At 49.3% G+C, this 19,910-nt stretch overlaps 2 protein-coding genes across 12 annotated transcripts; one reads left to right on the forward strand and one right to left on the reverse strand.

Annotated features, from left to right (window-relative positions):
- Positions 1–6,430: 6,430 nt before the first annotated feature.
- On the forward strand, positions 6,431–13,682 carry CCDC200 (coiled-coil domain containing 200). Of its 4 annotated transcripts, none has more exons than XM_025440452.3 (4): positions 6,431–6,683; positions 9,319–9,628; positions 10,116–10,174; positions 13,066–13,682. In XM_025440452.3, the coding sequence occupies exons 1-4, from the start codon at positions 6,540–6,542 to the stop codon at positions 13,138–13,140; spliced, it is 588 nt and encodes a 195-aa protein (XP_025296237.3). In that variant the 5' UTR covers positions 6,431–6,539; the 3' UTR covers positions 13,141–13,682. The 4 variants fall into 4 exon arrangements, 3 of the variants coding, with proteins under 3 accessions (XP_025296237.3, XP_025296238.3, XP_025296239.3); XM_025440453.3 differs by having other exon boundaries at positions 13,069–13,682; XR_003133641.3 differs by lacking the exon at positions 13,066–13,682 and adding an exon at positions 11,291–11,517 and having other exon boundaries at positions 6,433–6,683; positions 9,251–9,628.
- On the reverse strand, positions 8,777–19,730 carry TMEM106A (transmembrane protein 106A). Of its 8 annotated transcripts, none has more exons than XM_025440448.3 (10): positions 19,577–19,730; positions 19,339–19,477; positions 18,088–18,309; positions 17,496–17,559; positions 16,263–16,416; positions 15,613–15,753; positions 15,480–15,523; positions 14,932–14,985; positions 11,412–11,507; positions 8,777–10,940 (listed from the first exon to the last, which is right to left on the reverse strand). In XM_025440448.3, the coding sequence occupies exons 3-10, from the start codon at positions 18,293–18,295 to the stop codon at positions 10,886–10,888; spliced, it is 816 nt and encodes a 271-aa protein (XP_025296233.1). In that variant the 5' UTR covers positions 18,296–18,309; positions 19,339–19,477; positions 19,577–19,730; the 3' UTR covers positions 8,777–10,885. The 8 variants fall into 8 exon arrangements, with proteins under 8 accessions (XP_025296233.1, XP_025296236.1, XP_025296230.1 ...); XM_025440451.3 differs by having other exon boundaries at positions 8,777–10,935; positions 19,147–19,477; XM_025440445.3 differs by having other exon boundaries at positions 19,147–19,477.
- Between the last annotated feature and the right edge of the window lie 180 nt (positions 19,731–19,910).

A 19,910-nucleotide genomic window follows, 5' to 3' on the forward strand; every position in this document is an offset into this window, starting at 1 on the left:
ATTGGTAACCATCAACAGTTCCCAGTGTGGAATCTGGGACTGGGGAAAGGACTGACCGGCACACCCAAAGAATGGGGACCGCAGACTGATTCTAGAATGGTGGACTGCAGTGGCCACCAGCAGTCCCCAACATGGAATCTGGGACAAAACCAAGGGCTGAGATTTCCAACCAAATAAGGAACTGTGCAAAGTAAATTCGGTTCGAGCTTGATGCAGAGAGAGCAGAGTTCAGACTCAGAACTGACCCACCACCCACAGGACCAGCGAGAAAGAGAAAACAACAGCTTCACGGGTGCCACGCCTGTTTCTCATCCTCAAATGCTGTCAGAAGTTTGCTTGGTCACTGCCAGTAAATGTGTTAAAAAACAAAAAAAAATCAACTGACAAAATTCGAAGACCTAATTGGTCTTATTCACTGATTCACGAGTTAGGTAGCATCCCACATAGCACGTAGAAAGGGGCTCAGGAGAGCTGTACAAAATGGAAAACTTTTATAGGCAGAACTGGGAACGGGCAGGAAGTCATTACCAAAAAAGAGGAAAGGAGTGTTTCAGGCAAGGTCGCCTGCCTTTGAGGGGAAAGGCTGGAGGGCCATCCTGCAGATTACACACTGGTGCTGATCAGAAAATTCCAGACTGACTGGTTAAAAGTCTCATTCCTGCAATTAAGTCTTGATTTGCTTTCTTAGGGGCAAGTGACTTCATTTTGGGATCTTTCTTTCCTTTCCTTCCTCTCTCCCTCCTTCCTTCCTTCTGTCCTTCTGTCCTTCTTTCCTCCCTCCCTCCCTCCTTCCTTCCTTTTTCTTTCTCTTTCTTCTTTCACACGTGCCTGCACATCTTTTTCTCTTTCTTCCCTCCGTAAGTAAATAAAATCTCAATGGATAACATCTTAAATTTATAAAATACTGTACAGATGGTCCCCAACTTATGATGATACATTTTACACCTTCTTGACTCTACCATGGTATGAAATGATACACATTCAGTAGGAACTGTACTTCGATTTTTGAATTTGGATCTGTCCTCGGGCCTGCGATATATGGTACAATTCTCTCTCATGATACTGGGTAGCAGGCAGCCACAGCTCCCAGTTAACCACAGGATCTCGAGGGTAAACAACTGATACCCTGACAACCATTCTGTACCTGTACGGCCATCCTGTTTCTCACTTTCAGTACAGTATTCGATATAAATTACATGAGATATTCGAGATAGTCAACACTTTGTTATCAAGTAGGCTTTTGGTTAGATGACCTTGCCCAACTGTAACTAATACAAGTATTCTTGTAACCAAACTCAAGGAGTTTGCTGCTTGGGATGCATGTAATTGAGCACAATCCAAGGAACTATTGAAAGCAAAGAATGTTTTTTTTTTTTTTAATTTTTATTTATTTATGATAGTCACAGAGAGAGAGAGAGAGGCAGAGACACAGGCAGAGGGAGAAGCAGGCTCCATGCACCGGGAGCCCGATGTGGGATTCGATCCCGGGTCTCCAGGATCGCGCCCTGGGCCAAAGGCAGGCGCCAAACCGCTGCGCCACCCAGGGATCCCAGCAAAGAATGTTTTATTACTTGTTTCAAGTAAGGAGGCAGGGGGTATAGCTCTCAAAGCAATGGGGTGTCTGACTGGCTCGGTGGAGTGTGAGACTCTTGATTTTGGACTTGTGAGTTTGAGCCCCACGTAAGGTATAGAGCTGGCTTAAAAAAAAAAAAAAAGGCACTGTCTCTCCTGGGGTTAGTACCGGAGCTTTATAAAAATTAATGAATTAATTAATTTTTAGATTAATTGATTTTAAAATTAACTAATTTTAAAATTTGTATTATTTGTTTCAAATTTAAACTAGGTAGTTGACATACAATGCAATATTAGTTTCTGGAGTGGTATTCAGTGATTCATCACTTGCTTACAACACCCAGTGCTCATCATAAGGAGCTCCCTCCTTTGTACTTATCACCCATCTAGCCCCTCCCCCACGCACATCCTTCCATCAACTCTCAGTTTATTCTCTGTCGGTAAGAGTCTCTTATTTTCTTTACCCCCTTCTTATATATTCATCTGTTTTTCTTTTAAAAGATGTTATTTATTTGAGAGAGAGAGAAAATAGGTGGGCGTAGGGGCAGAGGGAGAAAGAGAAATTGACTCCCCACTGAGCAGTGAGCCTGATGCCAAGCTAGATCCTAGGACCCTGAGATCATGATGTGAGCTGAAGGCAGATGCTTACCTGAGTGAGCCCCATAGGCACTCCTGTCTATTTTCTTTCTTAAATTCCACATGAGTGAGATCACATGGTATTTGTCTTTCTCTGAGTGACTTATTTCACTTAGCATAATGTGCTCTAGCTCCATCCGTGTCATTGCAAATGGCAAGATTTCAGTCTTTTTGATGGCTGAGTAGTATTCCTGTGTGTGTGTGTGTGTGTGTGTGTGTGTGTGTGTGTGTGTAGGCACATCTTCTTTATTCCTCCATCAGGTGTTGGACATGTGGGCTCTCTCCATAGTTTGACTATTGTGGATAATGCTGCTATCAAAAACAAACAAACAAACAAACAAACATTGGGATGCACGTATCCCTTCAAATCTGTATTTTTGTATCCTTTGGGTAAATACCTAGTAGTGCAATTGCTGGATCTCAATGGAGCCCGATGTGTGACTCGATCTCCAGAGCCGGGATCACATCCCGAGCCCAAGGCAGACGCTCAACCGCTGAGCCACCCAGGCGTCCCTAGGGTAGTCCTATTTCTAACATTGTGAGGAACCTCCGTACTGTTCTCCAGAGTAGCTGCACCATTTTGCATTCCCACCAACAGAGTACCAGGGTTCCCCTTTCTGAACCTCATCCTGACCAACATCTGTTGTTTCTTGTGTTGTTAATTTTAGCCATCTTTACAGGTGTGAGACAGTATCTCATCGTGGTTTTTATTTTTTCTTTCATTGTGGTTTTGATTTCTATCTCTCTAATGATGAGTGATGTTGAACATCTTTTCATGTGTGTTAGCCAGCTGGAGGTCTTTTTTGGAAAAGTGTCTACTTGGGTCTTCTGCCCACTTCTTAATTGACTTGTTTTTTTGGGTGTCGAGTTTGATAAGTTCTTTGTAGATTTTGGAATCGAAGCCTTTATCAGATATGGCATTTGTAAATATCTTCTTCCATTCCCTCGGCGACCTTTGTGTTTTGTTGCTTGATAGGAAGCTTTTATTCAGTGTACTGGGGGAAGGGGCAGGGACCTCACATAAGCACTTTAGTTCCATTGGCCATGCCTAGCATGTCAACATGCTAGTGCTTACACAGCATATTTTTAAAAATGGCAGAAAGCTCCATCTATAGGAGGAGATCTTGGAGTATTGTAATGAGCTAAAGGGAACTTCAGGACAACTCAGGGAGGGTTTCTTCCCAGGTCTTTGGCTCCAATCCAGCTCAGACCGGCTCATGGAAGGGGCTATCAGGTGAAACAGCCCGCTGAGTGTCTCCTAGTGGGGAACTGCTCCTGCAAAACAAAACACATCCTTTCCCTGCTTTTGTCTCTTCCCCTCCTCAATTTGCTGATAGCTTTCAGACTTTTTATTTGAATACGTTCCCTTTGCATCCTAGGTAATATTTTGAGCACACCCAAGGTAGACTAGGCTAAGCTATTGTCAGCGAACCCTCTTGATTGACCACAGACCTCAATGGTTATTTCTTACTGCATTTTCTTAAGGCATTGACAGTGACTGGAGCATTCCCATTGCCAGACCAGAAAAGCCCTGATAGCAGTGGAGTGTCTAGAAGACCGCACCTCACATGTTCCCTTCCATGCCCATAATCATGGGCGGAACACATACCAACCCCCATCCATGATCATATGCTCTCTGCCTTTTCTCTTGCATGTACCCTCCTGAACCTTGATAAACCTCTAAGTGTCCATCTTGCCATTGGAGAGGTCCGTTATTTTTTATTTTTTAAAAGATTTTATTTATTCGTAGACACACAGAGAGAGGGGCAGAGACACAGACAGAGGGAGAAGCTCCCTCCACGCAGGGAGCCCGATGCTGGACTCGATCCTGGGTCTCCAGGATCACACCCCAGGCTGCAGGCGGCGCCAAACCGCTGCGCCAAGGGTAGCTGCCCCCGGAGAAGTCCGTTATTAAGGCCTGAGCCTGTTCCCTTCCTTAGCGGCTAGCACCAGAAATAAATCTCTCCCTTTCTCTTTTCCAAACCCTCCTCTCTTGAGTTACTGGCTTCTCCAGGGAAGAATTTATCCGAGTTTGTTTGGTAATTGTGTTGGCAAACCCAGCCAGGAGCTATGCTTTTGATTTGTCCAGCCCCCTCCAAATTCCCCAGGAGAGAGTGCCAGGGCGGACCTGTTTGTTTCCTGAATTAGCAGCTATGATAGATTGTTCTGTAACACTATGATGGTTTGTATGCTGGTGCATTAAATGCACTTTCGACCTAGATATTTTTTTTTTTTCAACTTACGATGGGTTGATTGGGATGTAAAAGCCTCTGTTGTTTGAATCCTGTGCCTATGTGGATTATTTCCTTTAATCATCACAACACTTTCTGGATAGAGAGGTATTATTATCTCTATTTTGCAGGTGAGTCAACTGATCAGAGCAACTAGGCCACATTTGTACACATGATAATACAGCTGGCATCTCACAGGGTTTACCTGGCCAATGCTTCTAAATATACTTTATTCCTTTCACAACAAAGATCCGGGCTTTGGATAATAACAAGCTTTATTTAAAACTTCAAATGAGCAAGTAGCTACAATCAGGTAAGGGGAAGTTCCCTAAGGGCCAAGAGGAGTTAAAACCCAGACTAAAAGGAATGTAGTGGTGTGTGGAGGAGAATCCCACAGCTGGAGGGAAGTCTGAGGTCAGAGGTAGGGGTTGGGAGAGGCAGTGTGCACAGGGGAGGGGAAGGGCGTGATGTTGTCGGATTCACCTTGAAAATCTCTCCTCTGGCAGAAGCATTGACTCCTGCTCACTGTGAGGGCAGGCCCTTTCTAAGCATTCCATGGGATCTTCCAAAATGTGGTGTCTCTCCCAGATCGGATGGGGGCCCTCAAATGTAGGGGGTCCCCATCCGGTGGGGGCCAGTAGTGGGGGCAGTGAAAGGGTTCACCTGAGGCACAACAAAGGAGATAGAATTTTATTGAATACACTGCAAGGGTGGGGGGCAGGAAAGCAGAGAGTGTCTGCAAGGTAGTGAGTGGTGGCTGTATTTAAAGAGGGAAGGTGAGGAGGTGTGGGGATCTATGGAATTTCCCTTTTTTGGTAACTGTGCCTGGTTGGAAGTAGCCCACTGGTTAGTTAGGGCCAATGGATAGTTTGAGGCGGGTCACCCCATGAGCCTGTCCGGATTCAGTTTGGTGGTGGCTCACAGTTGCTCAAGCCTGTTGTCTAAAGGTGGCCTCCACACAAAAAGTCTCACAGGAAAGGCTCAGAGACACTGAGTGACCTACCCAAGTACCACCAGCTAGGAGGTGGCACAAACAGGATTCAGCCTGAGTGTGTTGGACTCCGCAGCCCAGGCTGACTCCACTCAACCAGCTGCCCGAATTGACAGGTTCTTCGGGAACCTGTTCTCCGGTTCAAGGGCTTTTCTCCCTTGTCACCTTCCCACCTCACCCTGCTTTCCACCAGCATGGTGTTTGAAACTGTGGCTGGGTTTGCAGCCCTGAAGCTGGACTCAGGCTCTGCAGCTTCTAGAAAGATTGTTATCTGTGGGTAAGGGCATGTGGCTGTAGGAGGTAGCCTCGCAGTCATTAGCCTACCCAGCACCTGCTCCTGGGTTACAGGAATGATACCTTCCCCTGGCCATTCCACCTACTGAGGATGAAAATCAGGTAGGAGAATTAAAAAAACACCAGCCTGTAGCTGGATAATTTTCTGCCTTGTCTTGTATATTCCTCACCCATTAATCCACTTAGTCCTGATACCAGTCCTGCAAAGGAGGTAACAAGTAAAACCCTTCTAATTCTACGGGCAAGGAGACTGAGGCCCAGGATGTTAGGTAGGCTCTCTGGGGTCAGAGGAAGAGGTAGATCCCAGGCTTGAGCCCAGTGTTCTAAATCTCATTAGCCACCCTGCCTTTTTGGGGGTCAGACCCCAGTAAGGGTTTGTTGGGTTTTATATTTTCTGTCCTCTTGACTCAGTACAGCAGGAGGAGATGGAAGACTGAGGGAAGGGGAAGTCCAGAGAACTTTGGTGGTGGGGAGGAAGGGCACAGCAGAGGGCCTGATGATGATGGTGGAATCCTGGGAAGGCTGGGAGGAAGAAATCAGAGAGAACACCCAGCCGACTCGGAAGCTGTCCCTGGGCGCATGGAAACTCAAAGCAGGTGGAAAGGTGTCTTCTACATTCACAGGGCTTGGAGAGAAAGGTAGTTTACAGACAATCCCTAGGCAACTTAGGAAAACCCTGCCTCCTCCTCCCATTGTGAGGTGGTTCTGGTTATAGGGAGTGGGGAGGGAGTGACAGGAAACAGAGGAGGTGGGGGCAGCATCCTGGGCTCCATCTGCCCCCACCCCTTCTGAGGCCTTTGGTCACCCCCACCATCATGGGCAGCGCTTACCACTGGGAGGCCCGTCGCAGGCAGATGGCTTTGGACCGGAGGAGGTGGCTGATGGCTCAGCAGCAGCAACAGCAGAAGGAACAGGAAGAGCTGCAGCAGCAGCAGCAGCAGCAGCAGCAGGAAGAGCAGGTGCATGAGAGGAGCCAGGTTCATCAGGTTCCTTGCAGAGCTTCCCAGAAGGGAGTGGGGAGGGAAGACAGATGCCTAGGAAGCTGTGATTTGGTCAATATTGTTTTGCTGAATGTAGGAAGAAAGGTCCTTTAATGTTCTCTTGGGTGGACTGTGTGTGTGTGTGTGTGTGTGTGTGTGGGCGTGTGTGGGTGTGTGTTTATTAGGGTAACTCAACTTTGCTTTGTACAATGCTGAGGCCCAGAGGGGGCTCCTGGCCGGTCCAGCCTGAGGGAATTTATTTTTTATTTTTTATTTTTAATTAATTAATTAATTATTTATTTATTAAATTTTTATTTATTTATGATAGTCACAGAGAGAGAGAGAGAGAGAGAGAGAGGCAGAGACACAGGCAGAGGGAGAAGCAGGCTCCATGCACCGGGAGCCTGATGTGGGATTCGATCCCGGGTCTCCAGGATCGCGCCCTGGGCCAAAGGCAGGCGCCAAACTGCTGCACCACCCAGGGATCCCGGGAATTTTTTTTTTTAAGGTTTACTTATTTATTAATGAGAGGCACACACACAGAAATAGAGAGAGAGAGAGAGAGAGAGAGAGAGGCAGAGACACAGAAGGAGAAGCAGGCTCCATGAAGAGAGCCCGATCCCGGGACTTGATCCTGGGACTCCAGTACCAAGCCCTGGGCCGAAGGCAGGCACTAAACTGCTGAGGCACCCAGGGATCCCCTGAGCCTGAGAGATTTTAAAGCTGCACTGTTCTCTCAGGTGGCCACCAGCCTGTGTGCTATTGAGCCCTTCTTGCAATGTGGCAAGACCAAGGAACTGGATGTAAAATTTTATATACATTTAATTAAATTTAAACATTTATTTAAATTTATCAATTTAAATTTAAACATTTAATTAAATTTAAATCTAAATTTTTTAAAAAATTATTTATTTATTGTTGAGAGATGGAGAGAGAGAGGCAGAGACACAGGCAGAAGCAGAAGAAGCAGGCCCCATGCAGGGAGCTCAACGGAGGACTCCACCTCGGGTCTCCAGGATCACACCCTGGGCTGAAGGCAGGCACTAAACCACTGAGCTACCTGGGCTGCCCAGTAAATCTAAATTAATTAATTAATTAATTTATTTATTTATATTTATTTATTTAAGATTTTATTTATTTATTCATGAGAGACAGAGAGGTGGGGGCAGAGACACATGCAGAGGGAGAAGCAGGCTCCACGCTAGGAGCCCAACGTGGGACTCGATCCCAGGTCTCCAGGACATGCCCTAGGATGAAAGCAGGTGCTAAATGGCTGAGCCACCCAGGGATCCCTGTTAAAAACAGATACTGTTTATGTATGGGAAAGCTTTCTTGTATGTTTAGAACAGTACATTTAGATATATAAATATTTTTCTTGGGATCCCTGGGTGGCGCAGCGGTTTAGCGCCTGCCTTTGGCCCGGGGCGCGATCCTGGAGACCCGGGATCGAATCCCACGTCGGGCTCCCTGCATGGAGCCTGCTTCTCCCTCTGCCTGTGTCTCTGCCTCTCTCTCTCTCTCTGTGTGTGTGACTATAATAAATAAAAATTTAAAAAAAAATAAATATTTTTCTTTTCTTTTTATTCATTCATTTTTTCATGAGAAACACAGAGGGAGGCAGAGACATAGGCAGACGGAGAGGCAGAAGCAGGCTCCCCGAGGGGAGTCTGATATGGGACTCAATCCCAGGACCTTGGGATCACAACCTGAGCTAAAGCAGACACTCAACCATTGAGCCACCCAGGTGCCCCGTAAATATTTTTCAACTGTAGATTTCATGACATCTAAATATAAAGCAAGTATTTTTTATCAAAATGTGATATCCAAATTAAGATGTGCTGTTAAACATAAAATACATGCTGTTTTTTGCAGACTTTGTACAAAAACAAAGAATATAAACTATCTCATTAATACTTTGATATTGATTACATGCTTTGGATGTATTGGGTTAACTATCCTATCTTTAAATTAGTTTCACCTGTTTTCTTCTTACTTTTTTATATGGTTACTAGAAGATTTTAAATTACTTGTGGCATGCATTTTATTTCTATTGGACAGTGCTGTTTCAAAGGTTTGCTTTTTTTTTTTTTTTAAGGTTTATTTATTCATTTGAAAGAGAGAGAGAGAGAGCAGGAGCGAGGGGAAGGGCAGAGGGAGAAGCAGGGTCCCTGAAGAGCAGAGGGCCCTATGCAGGGCTTGATCCCAGGACCCTGAGATCATGACCTGAGCTGAAGGCAGGCAGAGACTTAACCGATTGACCCACCCCGGACCACCCCCCCTGCCCCCCGTTTCAGAGTGTTTGCAGGAAAGTATTCTTTATTCTCCAGCAGTGCAAACTGTATTCAGTGCACAGCTATCAAGGTAGGAGGTAGGTGCTCAGAGTCTGCCATTTCCAGGGCTGGGGCTGTGCTAGGAGGTACTGTCACATGAAACAGTTCTCGGGTTTCATGGAGGGTGAAGGGAGAGAGCCCAGCCTCCAACTCCAGGGAACAGAGACCCTCAGCCACCTCTGCATCTCCAGTGATTGCTTGCCTTGCTCCCTGCAGAGTCTCTGGCTGATGGGTGACTGGGAGGGGAGGGAGAAGGATGCCACTTGCCAGGGGCTTCTTGTCAGGAACTGGGGAAACTCCAAGAGGAGGAACTGCAATCTGAGAGAAAAACCCAGCGTCCACGGGATTTGCGACAGGAGCAGCAGCTGTCACTCAGGCCACCACCAGCGCAACCACAGCTCCTCGAAGAGTCACAGATGCCGCCGCCACCTCAGTCGAAGCAACAGAATGCCCAAGAGCCTCTCACCTTTGTGCACAGTCTGCAGGATTCTTCAAAGCCAGGTCCCCAGCTTGGCTCAGTAGGGACCCATCAAGCAGGAGAGCAATCCAATCTTAACAGATTCTTAGGAGGAACAAAACCCCTGCAAGGCCCTAGTAAGTGAAACACCTGGGAGGGCAAGTGGTGAGGGGGAGCTCCCTGCTCTCACCCCAGCCCTACATCCAGAATCCACAGCTATCCTCCCACTGTCACAGACTCTCCCTGGTACCCTTGGCCTTTGTTTGGGGGGTATCCCCCCCGAGACGTTTGCGTCACTCTGGGGGTGCAAAGGAGGCTGCTGACTTTTGCGGGGAGTGGCTGTGATGTTGGCAGCCCTGTCTCAGGGGCGAGGGTGTCAGAGGGGTGAGGGTGGGATCTGAGTTGCAGATGCAACAAGAGATGTACTGAGCCATGGGAAGTCTGGAACAGGGAATCACAGTGCAGCTTCCCGGTTGTGAATTTTCAGAGTGGGCTCAGTCTGTGCCTTGCCCCAGGGAGGGGCTGCCACCTGCCTCCCAGACACATAGTAGAGAGTCCAGCTCTGCCATGTTCCATTTTTCAGAAACTGTCAGATGAGTAACGTGTGCTTTGTTTTATCATCAGGTTTCAGGAAATCATTCCAATCTAATCCAGATAAATACACGGAGCACTCACGATTCACGGTGAGACAGTGTGAAAGGCAGGTAGACCGTGGGTGTGTGTGCGTGTGTGTGTGTGTAATCTAGGAAGGCTTTGTTGGTGAAGGGCTGCAGTTATTTATATTTTATAAAGTCAATTCCATAAAGTCTTTTTTTTTAAGATTTATTTATTTATTCATGAGAGACACAGAGAGAGGCAGAGACATTGCCAAAGGGAGGAGCAGGCTCCTCACAGGGAGCCAGATGCAGGACTTAATCCCGGATCCCGGGATCATGACCTGAGCTGAAGCAGGCACCCAATGGTAGAGCCACCTAGGCATCCCTTTAGATGCAATTATATAGTCATTTCTGGATGGTCTATTTCTCCATTTGTTGCCTTCAAAAAAATGTCTAGGAGGGCCTCTTGCTCAGCACTAAGCAGAAATGGAGGAGTTGGTATGCCTTGGTGGCTCAGTGGTTGAGCCTCTGCCTTTGGCTCAATGTGTGATCCCGGAGTCCCAGGATCGAGTCCTACATCGGGCTTCCTGAATGAAGCCTGCTTCTCTCTCTGCCTCTGTCTCTCATGAATAAATAAAATCTTAAAAAAAAAAAAAAAAAAAACACAACGAAATGGAGGGGTTGACAAATCTATTCAGACAGGACAGTTGCCAGAGAAGCAAAATAGAGGGGTGTTTTAAGTGCTGATTGGGGCGGAGGCAGCTGGAGCAGGAGGAAAGCAAGGCATGAAGTCAGGCTTTAAGTCTCAGGATCACCTCTTCCCAGTAGTGATTGCATCTCAGCCTCATCTGCCCTATCCATAAAATGAGAATGATAATACCACTTCCTTAATAGAAGTGTCAGGACCACTGAATGTGGCAATTGAAAGAGAAGGCATCATAAACCCCCAGTTTAGAACCTGGCTCAATCCAGGCCTGCAAGCCCAGAGCAGTCACTTTGATGAGAAGGACATGACATAGTACAATCTTTGGAAAGAAGGTTTCTCTGACATAGATGCAAAGGATGAGAAACCCTGATGATAAGGACTGGGCTGCTTCATTTTGTTGATTCCTCTGGCATAAATGTTCTGGATCCAATGCTTTGGAACAGAAGGCCCAGAAACAGCTGACTAACCGTTTGCCTCCTCTCTCTCCCTCTTCTCAGTCAACGAATTACACACAGCAGTGGTGATCCAGAGATAGACCCTCAACCCCACTGGGCATCAGCAAAAAACAAAAACAAAAAACAAACCGCCCCCCCACACACCAGATGAATGCCTTCTTACCCTTCTTTCACCTCGGAGCATCTCCATTCCAAATGTGACCCCCTCCTAATCCACTCTAGAAGAGAAGGCAAGCTGAGAATAAAATGTGATTTCCTCCTAAAAAGAATCAAGAGGCTGGTCAGCTCTGTGAGATGGGGATGAAGAGAAGGGGGCATGAGGACCCAGAAGGGGGTGGAGGGGGTGGTGGGAGAAGAAAGTAGGTGATTCCATGCTTCTGTAGGCAAAGCCAATGGGAGAACTTGCTCTTGGCCTTCCCAAGTCTATGGCTCCATTGCTGGCTCTTATTTAGCAATGTCAGGTGTGTTGGGGGCTTTAAAGATTTTCTTTATTTGAGGGAGGGGGGAGGGAGAGAGAGAGAGAGAGAAAGAGAGAGAGAGAATGCATGTATGTCCACAGGGAGAGGACAGGGAGACTCCTTGCTAAGCGCAGAGCCTGATGCAGGGCTTGATCCCAAGACCCTGAGATCATGACCCAAGCCAAAATCAAGAGTTGAGTCAGATGTTTAACTGACTGAGCCACCCAGGCGCCTCTGTTGGTACTTTAGGTTTAAGACTCTGACTGGAACCATCACCCCTCCCCAAAGGCCAGTGCTTACTGAGATGCAGCTGGGGAAGGAGGGTTTGCATCATACTGGAGCAGGCCTGGAGCAGCATTACAGGTGGCAGGCAGGGCCCCACCAAGTCCAGTGTAATGCCTGGCCCACTGTGGGCTCTGAGGTGTGGCATGGATGATCAGAGGCAGGGGTGGAAAAAGCTCAGAGGAAAGGGGGGCTGTAGCCTCAAGCACAGGACACCTGATATTGGGAAGGGGAGGAGGACTTGCCCACAAAACCCACAGGCCTCTCCCTTCCCCCACCTCAGCCTTTCAGAGGTGTCAGGCTGCAAAGGCCCCAGGCACCCGCCCTTACCACTTCCTGAAGGTGATACCTAGGCCCACAGCCTGCCCCCCTTTGCACCTGGGGCTAGACAGGTGATGCCTGGGCCCTTCATCAAAGCCCACACAGACTGCCCCCACACCAACTGCCAGGGACCAGGGCCCTTGTATGGAGTGCTTCCTGAGGACCAGGAATATTAAAGCCAGGAGAGGGCTTCAGAGATACACAATGAGAAAGGGAGAGCGCCAGCTCCTGGGAGCAAGCTCTCAGAAGCAAAAAGAGCTGGACAGGTTAGCAGAGGGGCATAGGGCCTGGGAAAGAGCTTGGCACTCACTCGGAAGCTCAGAAACAGGCTGGGAGTGTCTTCCAGCTCTCCTCCCACTCACAGGAGACATTTTTTTAATTTTTATTTATTTATTTATTTATTTATTTTGAGACATAGTGTTTCCCCTCAGTGGCTGCACCATCTCACATTCCCACTGACAGTGTATTTTTTTTAAATTTTTATTTATGATAGGCACACAGTGAGAGAGAGAGGCAGAGACACAGGCAGAGGGAGAAGCAGGCTCCATGCACCGGAAGCCCGACGCGGGACTCGATCCCGGGTCTCCAGGATCGCACCCTGGGCCAAAGGCAGGCGCTAAACCACTGCGCCACCCAGGGATCCCGACTTTATTTTTTAACATTGTTAAGTATAGTTTATTTTTTTATTTTTATTTTTTTAAAGTATAGTTTATTGAATACAATAGATATCCTTTACATTTGGCAACCTACACACAGCAGAAACTCCAGCCTGGCCTTTTTGGACTTGGTGCTCCTGCCAGCACCTTCTTGACTCTACTCACTCCGGCATGAAAGCGGGGACACAGGACGGGACAGCCTCCTTCCTCCTTCTTCCTGTCTGCTCAGCCAGCTAGCCAGGTGCTGTCACCACTGCCTCCTCTCCATCCATCCAAAATGGCACTCAGCTTTCCCCACCACCTAAGTTCATCTCCCAGCCCAAGGAAAACCACAGCCACCTTCAGTTCCTGCTCAGCAATACAACCAACCGCCTCCATCTGGAGCCCAGTGGGACCCTCCATCATCTGGGACTTTGCTTCATCTGAGTGACAGCAGAGAGGAGAGGTTGAGACCAGTCCCTACTCAAGTGCAGTTTCATCCTGTCAACACCCGAAGGAAAGCAGACGCCTCTGGAAGAAGATGGGCCCTGGAACTAAGCCAGGGATGCTGTAGAGCCCAGCAGCTTGGCCAAGTCCTGACAGTTCCCCCTCTGCAGGCTATCATGGAGGAGCAGCTGGCACCACCGTTTGACCTACCAGTGTCCACTCACATGGGCTCAGGGGTGGGAGCTCACCACCAGCCAGAAACCTAACTTCAATAAACTTCTTTCCAAATGACTCTGGCTTCATCTCAGTTTTTCCTGTATAGGTGGAGGGTGCCTCCCTGTATAGGAGAGGTGTCTCCTCTCCTCCCTTACTACTTCTGCTTCTGCTGTGACCAGAATAAAAGAACTTTGTTGGAGAGAAGCTTTAGCCAGAGAACAGCTCTGTCTTCCTAGAAACTGGAACAGTCTTTGACCAGGGAAGATGCAGAGCCAAAGGGCTTTGCCAATCTTGCTGTCAGGGCACAAGTTACCAGGACAAAAGCAGATCATCACCATCACTTTGTCACATGACAAAAGCAGGAAGGCACGAGGCAGCATGGATGTCCCTCAAGTCACTTTCCCATCCCTGGGTGGAGAACTTGAAAAAGATCCATGTTTTAAAAGTGAGATAAAATTAAAGATTTCTCCCCTTCAGGCAAGAAGGGCAGGAAGGCCAGCCCCGGAGGCACTAGGCAACTAAAGTGCTCAGTACACAGAGGGCAGGGACCACTCTGGGAAATCTAAGGCAGCTCTGGATACATATCAGGTCAGACTTTCCAAAAGCCTGGTGCTGGCTGCTAGGAGAACCAGACTTCTTTTCCTGTGGAAATCAGAGGATGTGAATAGCATGTGTGCGTGCATGTGTGTGTCAAGTTAACTTCCACGTAGGACTCCCTGTGCTGAGGGGGTGTGTGGTTGGGTGAGGTAAAACAAAGCAGGGCTTTTCCTTTGGCAAAGTCACTGTAATTTGTGTAATTCTTCCTTGGGCACTGGGATATACAGTCCAGGCTGGCAGGGGCCTGGAGTTTGGGAACAGTAGACAGGTCATGGTGGGTGAGGGGCCAGCAGCAAGTGGGGCACCGATGAGTTCCCCCGGCAGTCCACATATTCATAACTCTGGAAGACTAGCTGCTCTGAATGGCTCAGGTAGGAACAGGTCAGGGTGCCCCTGGAGAGGAAACAGGCTTTGTTGCTCTGTCTGGGAGGAAGAGGGAAGCTCTGGCCCTGCTCTGCTGTCTGGGGAGGGTGGGCTCCCTCAAACACTCCACGCTCTTCCTTCCACTCCCTACTCTACCAAGGTGCCTGGGACAGCTGTCCCACCTGTGATCAAGACAGCTCTATGACTTATAAGCAAGGTGGGATCTAGTGCAGGGCTGGACCTGCTACTCCCAAGAGCCACAAAGATCAATGGAGTTAGCTTTGAATGACTCCTCCCACAAGGTAGAGGGGAGACTGGGATGAGAAGTGGGAGAGTGGACCCCTGGGCTCGAAGCCCTACTTACTGGATGTGCAAAAGCACATGGTGGACTTTGATTTTCATCCAGGAACAGATTTTGCTGAGAGAGAAAGAACACGGGACCGCGTTTCACACTGAGCAGCCTGGCAGCCTTGCAGGCCCCAGTGTCGTCTCCTGGGCTCTTTCCCATCAGGGCCCCCAAATGCCACTCCCACTCTTTCTCCCTCTGCCTAAGGTGAGCATGTCACCCTTGCTGCAATTGCATTTCTCCAAGCCCCACAGGCTTGGCCCAGGTGTGTACTAGCCCCTCCCCCTCAACAGAAAACAAGACATTCATTTTCTCAGGGATTCAGGCTTAAGAGCCTGAGGTCACATATTGTAAGAATTAACCAAATTCTGGCCTGTTTTCATTCCAACCTAAGTCCAAACAGGTGGAGGACCCTGAATTCCTTGCACATTGCAGTCTTGGCCACAAGAGTGGAGGCCAAATGCTGGCTGCAGGGTTTGTTAAGCAGTCAGGAAGTCTAGTAGGGATGAAGACTGGGTTTCCAAACAGGAAAGAGGCTAAGAGAGAAGAGATCAAGGTATACTTACTATGTATTTTCATCCTTGATCTTGTTGGTCACTGCATAAAATATCTGTCAACCAAATGAGCACAGGGTGAGCCTCAGCCCCAGCCGCCCCTTCCGACCACCACCCATGTTCAAGCACATGGAAAGGGAATCACCTGTTCACTAGCCAAAGGGCTGATGTGGAGAAGGAGGCTGTTGGAGACCTGCCCTACCACAAGGGACAGGTGTAGAACCTCGATGGTCAGCTGAGTCACAGTGATGGGGTAGTAGTTGCTATTGGAGATGTTTAAGATATTCTGAGGAGGAAGACAAGGGAAAGGAAAGTGGGAAGGATCACCATCCTTGAAAAGAAGTAGTTTCCCAAACGCCTGCCTCCCGCCCCCCACCACCCCCCCCGGCCCCGGCCTGACTGAGCCCCACTCCCACTGTGGGTCTCAGCTGCTGAAGCCCAGTGCCAGGAGTCCCTTGGAGGAGACAATAAGCTGGCACAGGATCCAGTCTCATCCTGTGAGGCGCCTCTGTTCGGTTTTGCCCACCCAGGGAGTCTCAGACATGCCCTGCCTCCCACACCTGCGTTTTCTCTCCCCCTACACCCCCGATTCTGACCCTTCATTGTGTACCGTCCTCATCCTGCACAATCTGTTACGCGGCCCGTGGTGTCTCCTTGCTTCTCCCCAGGCTTTTACACCCTCTGGGTGCCATAAGATCTCTGGCTACCTATGTCCAGGACTGCAACACTGGACAAGGGCAAAGAGGAGTTGCCGGCAAGGCAGCATGGAGCTCAGGGGTGTGGGCATCCACCCACCGTTATGTTGAGGTGGATATCAGTATCGTCAAAGGCCACTGTGGAGGAGTTGAGGCCTGCAGGCTGCACGGCGATGGACCGGGGGAACAGGAAAAAGACGATGAGGGAGGAGGTCACAAGGCAGATGAGCACTGCCAGGAACACGAAGAGCTTCCTGTGGGAAAGCAGGCCCCGGGGTCGAGCAGTGCAGAAGTCTGAGTACCACGGAAATGTGGGCAGAGACGGACACTCCAGTCCCTACACAAGGCTCTCCCCTGCGCAAGCCCCTTGTGACTGCACATTTACTTCCCCAGATGTGGACGACCAGCCCAGGTTCAGATGCAGCCCCAAGTGAGTCAGAGCTCAGGACTGAGGCAAGCAGCCTGGCTTCCATCCCACCTCTCTTTACCCACTGGACCATTTCTCTGAGCAACCCACTTAACCTCTTTAGGCCTCAGTTTCCTTGTCTGTAAAATGGAGAGAACTGGACCTACCTCACAGAATGTGTTATGGACTAAGGCAAGAAAAAGCACTAAAGCCAGCTTCTGGGCACATAACAAAAGCTCAACAAATGCCAGCTATTATCACTGGAAGACATGTCCACATGAACTTGAGAGTTCTGAATTTTAAAATTAATACTCAGGACATCGTCTGTCCTTCTAATTCAAAACTGGAATCTGCATTAAGGTGAGGCAACACCTTGTTAGTATCTTATGCGGGGCACTGGCAGTTTCAGATGCTGGTGCAGTGGTCAGGGAGGGCAGGGTGGTGGCACAAACAGGGTCATGACCTGCCTCTCCCTCCAGTGAAACCCCAGGGCTGCCTTTGAGGTTCTGAAGTATCTCAGAAGAGGGAGCAGCTAGTTTTCCATCTCAACTGGGAAGAGAACAAGCAGGTCTGAACTGCCACAACAGAGAGAGACTCGCAGGAAAAATAACTTCCCCAAATGAACTACAGCCAAGGCCACTCCCTCCCTCCTGAAAGTACTTGCAGAGTCAAGGGATCCTCTCCGTTTTCACAAGGGAGCCACGCTTCTTGGAAGCACCAAAGCTCAGGAGGACACCCAAGTGCCCTCAGGTGGCATCTGCTATGCCCCAAACTTCTTAAACCAGGAAAAAACCCCGGAAATGATCTAGTATATCTGAACTCAGGGAGGCTTCCAATGGAGAAGAATTGGGAATGGGGGTGGGGAGGCAGAAAGGGAGAGACAATGAGTACAGCCCCTGTGGAGCTCAGGTGAAAAGAAGGGCTTACGTGTGCCTGGGCTTCAGCCTCTGGTCCCCATAGGGGATGAGAGCCACTAGTTGCTTCTCTAGCTCTGTAGAGAGAAAGAAGGTGAGAGGGCCAAGAAGTAAGTATGCATGAGGACTGTTTGCTGTGCCAGCTATCCAGAAGGACCCCTCCACTCCACAGAGTCAGAAGCGTGCCACCTCTGCCCCAGGGCAGGACTGGAGACCTTGGACAGAGATGGCAACTCCACTCTGTCAGCTCTAAGATAGAGGTGAGATTTTTCATTAACAGGTGTGAATTTCCGGAATGCACCAGCAAATGAGACTTTGGAGAGGTCATTTGTAACTTCCTGAATCCTAAGACCCAGGGAGCAGGAAGGCTGGAGACCCCTTGGGCTGGGAAGAACAACTAGGGCAGGAGGGGCAGCAGGGGGCAGGTGTCTCTGCAGCGAGGGCAGATTAAAAGTTAACATTTTGCTGGCCGACCTGGAGGTGGGGGATGGACCCAGAACTGGGAGACCCAACCCCATTCAAGGAGGCTCAGACGGGCCTGACCAGCTGGCTGCTAAGAGCTTTTTCTGGATTCCAGGCTATCTCTAAAGCCTTGGGCCACTCACCTTGAGGGATCTCCCCGCTGCCCTGGCAGGTGGGACAAGTCACAAAGCTGGCACTGGCAGCCCCTTCACAAGGCACGGGAAAACAAAAAGACTTGCTGCTTCGCGTGCTGGAGTAGCAGGCAGCCTTGCTGCCAGTGGCTGGGCTTCGGGGCAGGATGGACTTGTTCTCCTCCCGAGAGCCCAAGTGGGAGAACGTCTCACCCATCATTCAGGGGGTTTTCGCTAATGAGAAAAGAACAGAATTCGGTGCTAAGCTTGTTAGCACAGACACTGGATGTTACTTTGGTTTGGGGTTCTCAAGATTGGCAAGGAGTGCCACCCCGATTTCAGCAAGCTCCCACCCAAGGAAGCTAGGATACGAAAAACTGAGCAGTTATATGGGACTCTGGGATCAGAAATCTCAGCATGTTTTCATTACTGCAGGGGAGCTCAAACTGCCTGCAAGAGGGAAGAGAAAAGAAAAGCAGAAGTTATTTCACTAGAAGGGACTTCCAGAAGTGAATGGCAGAACACTTGTTTTTGTTCTGGGAAAGTTGCTGAGCTGTCACTTGCTTCAAGGGAAGGAAGTGGATAGTGCTGGCGCGAGGTGGGGGAGGCAGCAGTCCAGTCTCTTCACCCTCTGCAACAAGAGGACTCTGAAGAGGTGTCTAGGACACCCAAGCAGAAATGCCTGCGATCTTCCAGCCTGGGAGTGGAAGGAAAGCTTCCATTCCTGAGCCTCTGGGCAGGTGCTGGCTTAATAAGGAAGCAGGGATTCTTTGAAACAGGGGAAAGGCAGCTAGGCTGGCCACAGGTGTGCCTAAAAACCTTAAAATAGCCCTAAAAGGGAGCAGAGAAACCTCTTTCTCTGCTTTCTGTGGGGAAGGAAAGAATGCTTGGGGAAGGATGGGAGCAATGGTCAGGGTCTATTCTTCATTAAGGAATGGTAAAGGCTAAAAAAAAAAAAAAAAATTCCAGATTCTTCTTCAAAGGCTCAGGAGTGGTGGCAGAATGAGTAGGCAAGGTGAGTCCAAGGTGAGCCGTACTCAGACCTTACTGGGTCAAAATTAAGTGTCTCACCTGATTCAGGTCTGGGGATCCAGGGCACTGGTCAGCCAAGAGTGAGCCTTCTGAAATGTCTTTGGGGAGAAGGGCTTGTTGGGCAGGGCCAACAAAGGGCCATGGACTGGGGCTGGCCAGGCTACCGGCCCCCTTCAGCAGAGTCCTGGGGGGAGCGAATACACAGCTTTGGAGAGAGTGGGGAGCAGCTACCTCGGCCTCCCCAGAAGGCTAAGCTGCTTTCAGCCCTTACTCCTGGGCTCGGCCAGGGTCCCGAGTGGAGGAGCAGCCACAGAAGCTCGATTTCATTGAAGAATTTCAACTCCAGGCAACCCGAGGCCGTTGGTGGAGCCTGTTAACCCGCGAATGCCTGCGTAAGACTAGGAGGCAATGAAGGTCCCTCGACCCTTGCCTCCCAAAGGGAAAGAAAGGAAGATCTGAGAAGCCTTACCCCACCCCCGGGCGGTCAGCAGGACGTCTACGGCTGCAAGCAGAATCGAAAGTGCGGGAGGCAAGAAGCTCGCCCCAAGCTTTGACTCCGTCTAGGGAGGCTCCGCCCCAGCTTCTCCGGACCCGCCCCCTCCCAGTGACCCGCCCCCTCCCGTTACATTGGCCGGAGAAGAGCTCATCTCTTCCAAGACCGCCCGGGTTCCGGACGCCACTTTCGCAAGCACCAGCCCGTCCAGGTAGGACTTTCGAAGAACTTTTATTTCACCATTCTCGAAGCGGTTAGGTACAAGTACAACCGTACGGACGACTGGACCTTAGGGTCCTCCTGGACCCCT

Source organism: Canis lupus, chromosome 9 (assembly GCF_003254725.2).
Source record: "Canis lupus dingo isolate Sandy chromosome 9, ASM325472v2, whole genome shotgun sequence".
Taxonomy (NCBI): Eukaryota; Metazoa; Chordata; class Mammalia; order Carnivora; family Canidae; genus Canis; species Canis lupus.

What these genes read in the sequence shown, in the direction of transcription:
- TMEM106A (XM_025440448.3), bottom strand. Translation starts at nt 18,295, where the DNA reads ATGATGGGTGAGACGTTCTCCCACTTGGGCTCTCGGGAGGAGAACAAG. An exon ending in CAGCGGGGAGATCCCTCAAG is followed by an intron (nt 17,560 to 18,087) that starts GTGAGTGGCCCA and finishes TTCTCTCTACAG; the next exon opens with AGCTAGAGAAGCAACTAGTG. An exon ending in ATATCCACCTCAACATAACG is followed by an intron (nt 15,754 to 16,262) that starts GTGGGTGGATGC and finishes CTTCCTCCTCAG; the next exon opens with AATATCTTAAACATCTCCAA.
- CCDC200 (XM_025440452.3), top strand. Translation starts at nt 6,540, where the DNA reads ATGGGCAGCGCTTACCACTGGGAGGCCCGTCGCAGGCAGATGGCTTTG. An exon ending in AAAACCCCTGCAAGGCCCTA is followed by an intron (nt 9,629 to 10,115) that starts GTAAGTGAAACA and finishes TTTTATCATCAG; the next exon opens with GTTTCAGGAAATCATTCCAA. An exon ending in CGGAGCACTCACGATTCACG is followed by an intron (nt 10,175 to 13,065) that starts GTGAGACAGTGT and finishes ACCTACACACAG; the next exon opens with CAGAAACTCCAGCCTGGCCT.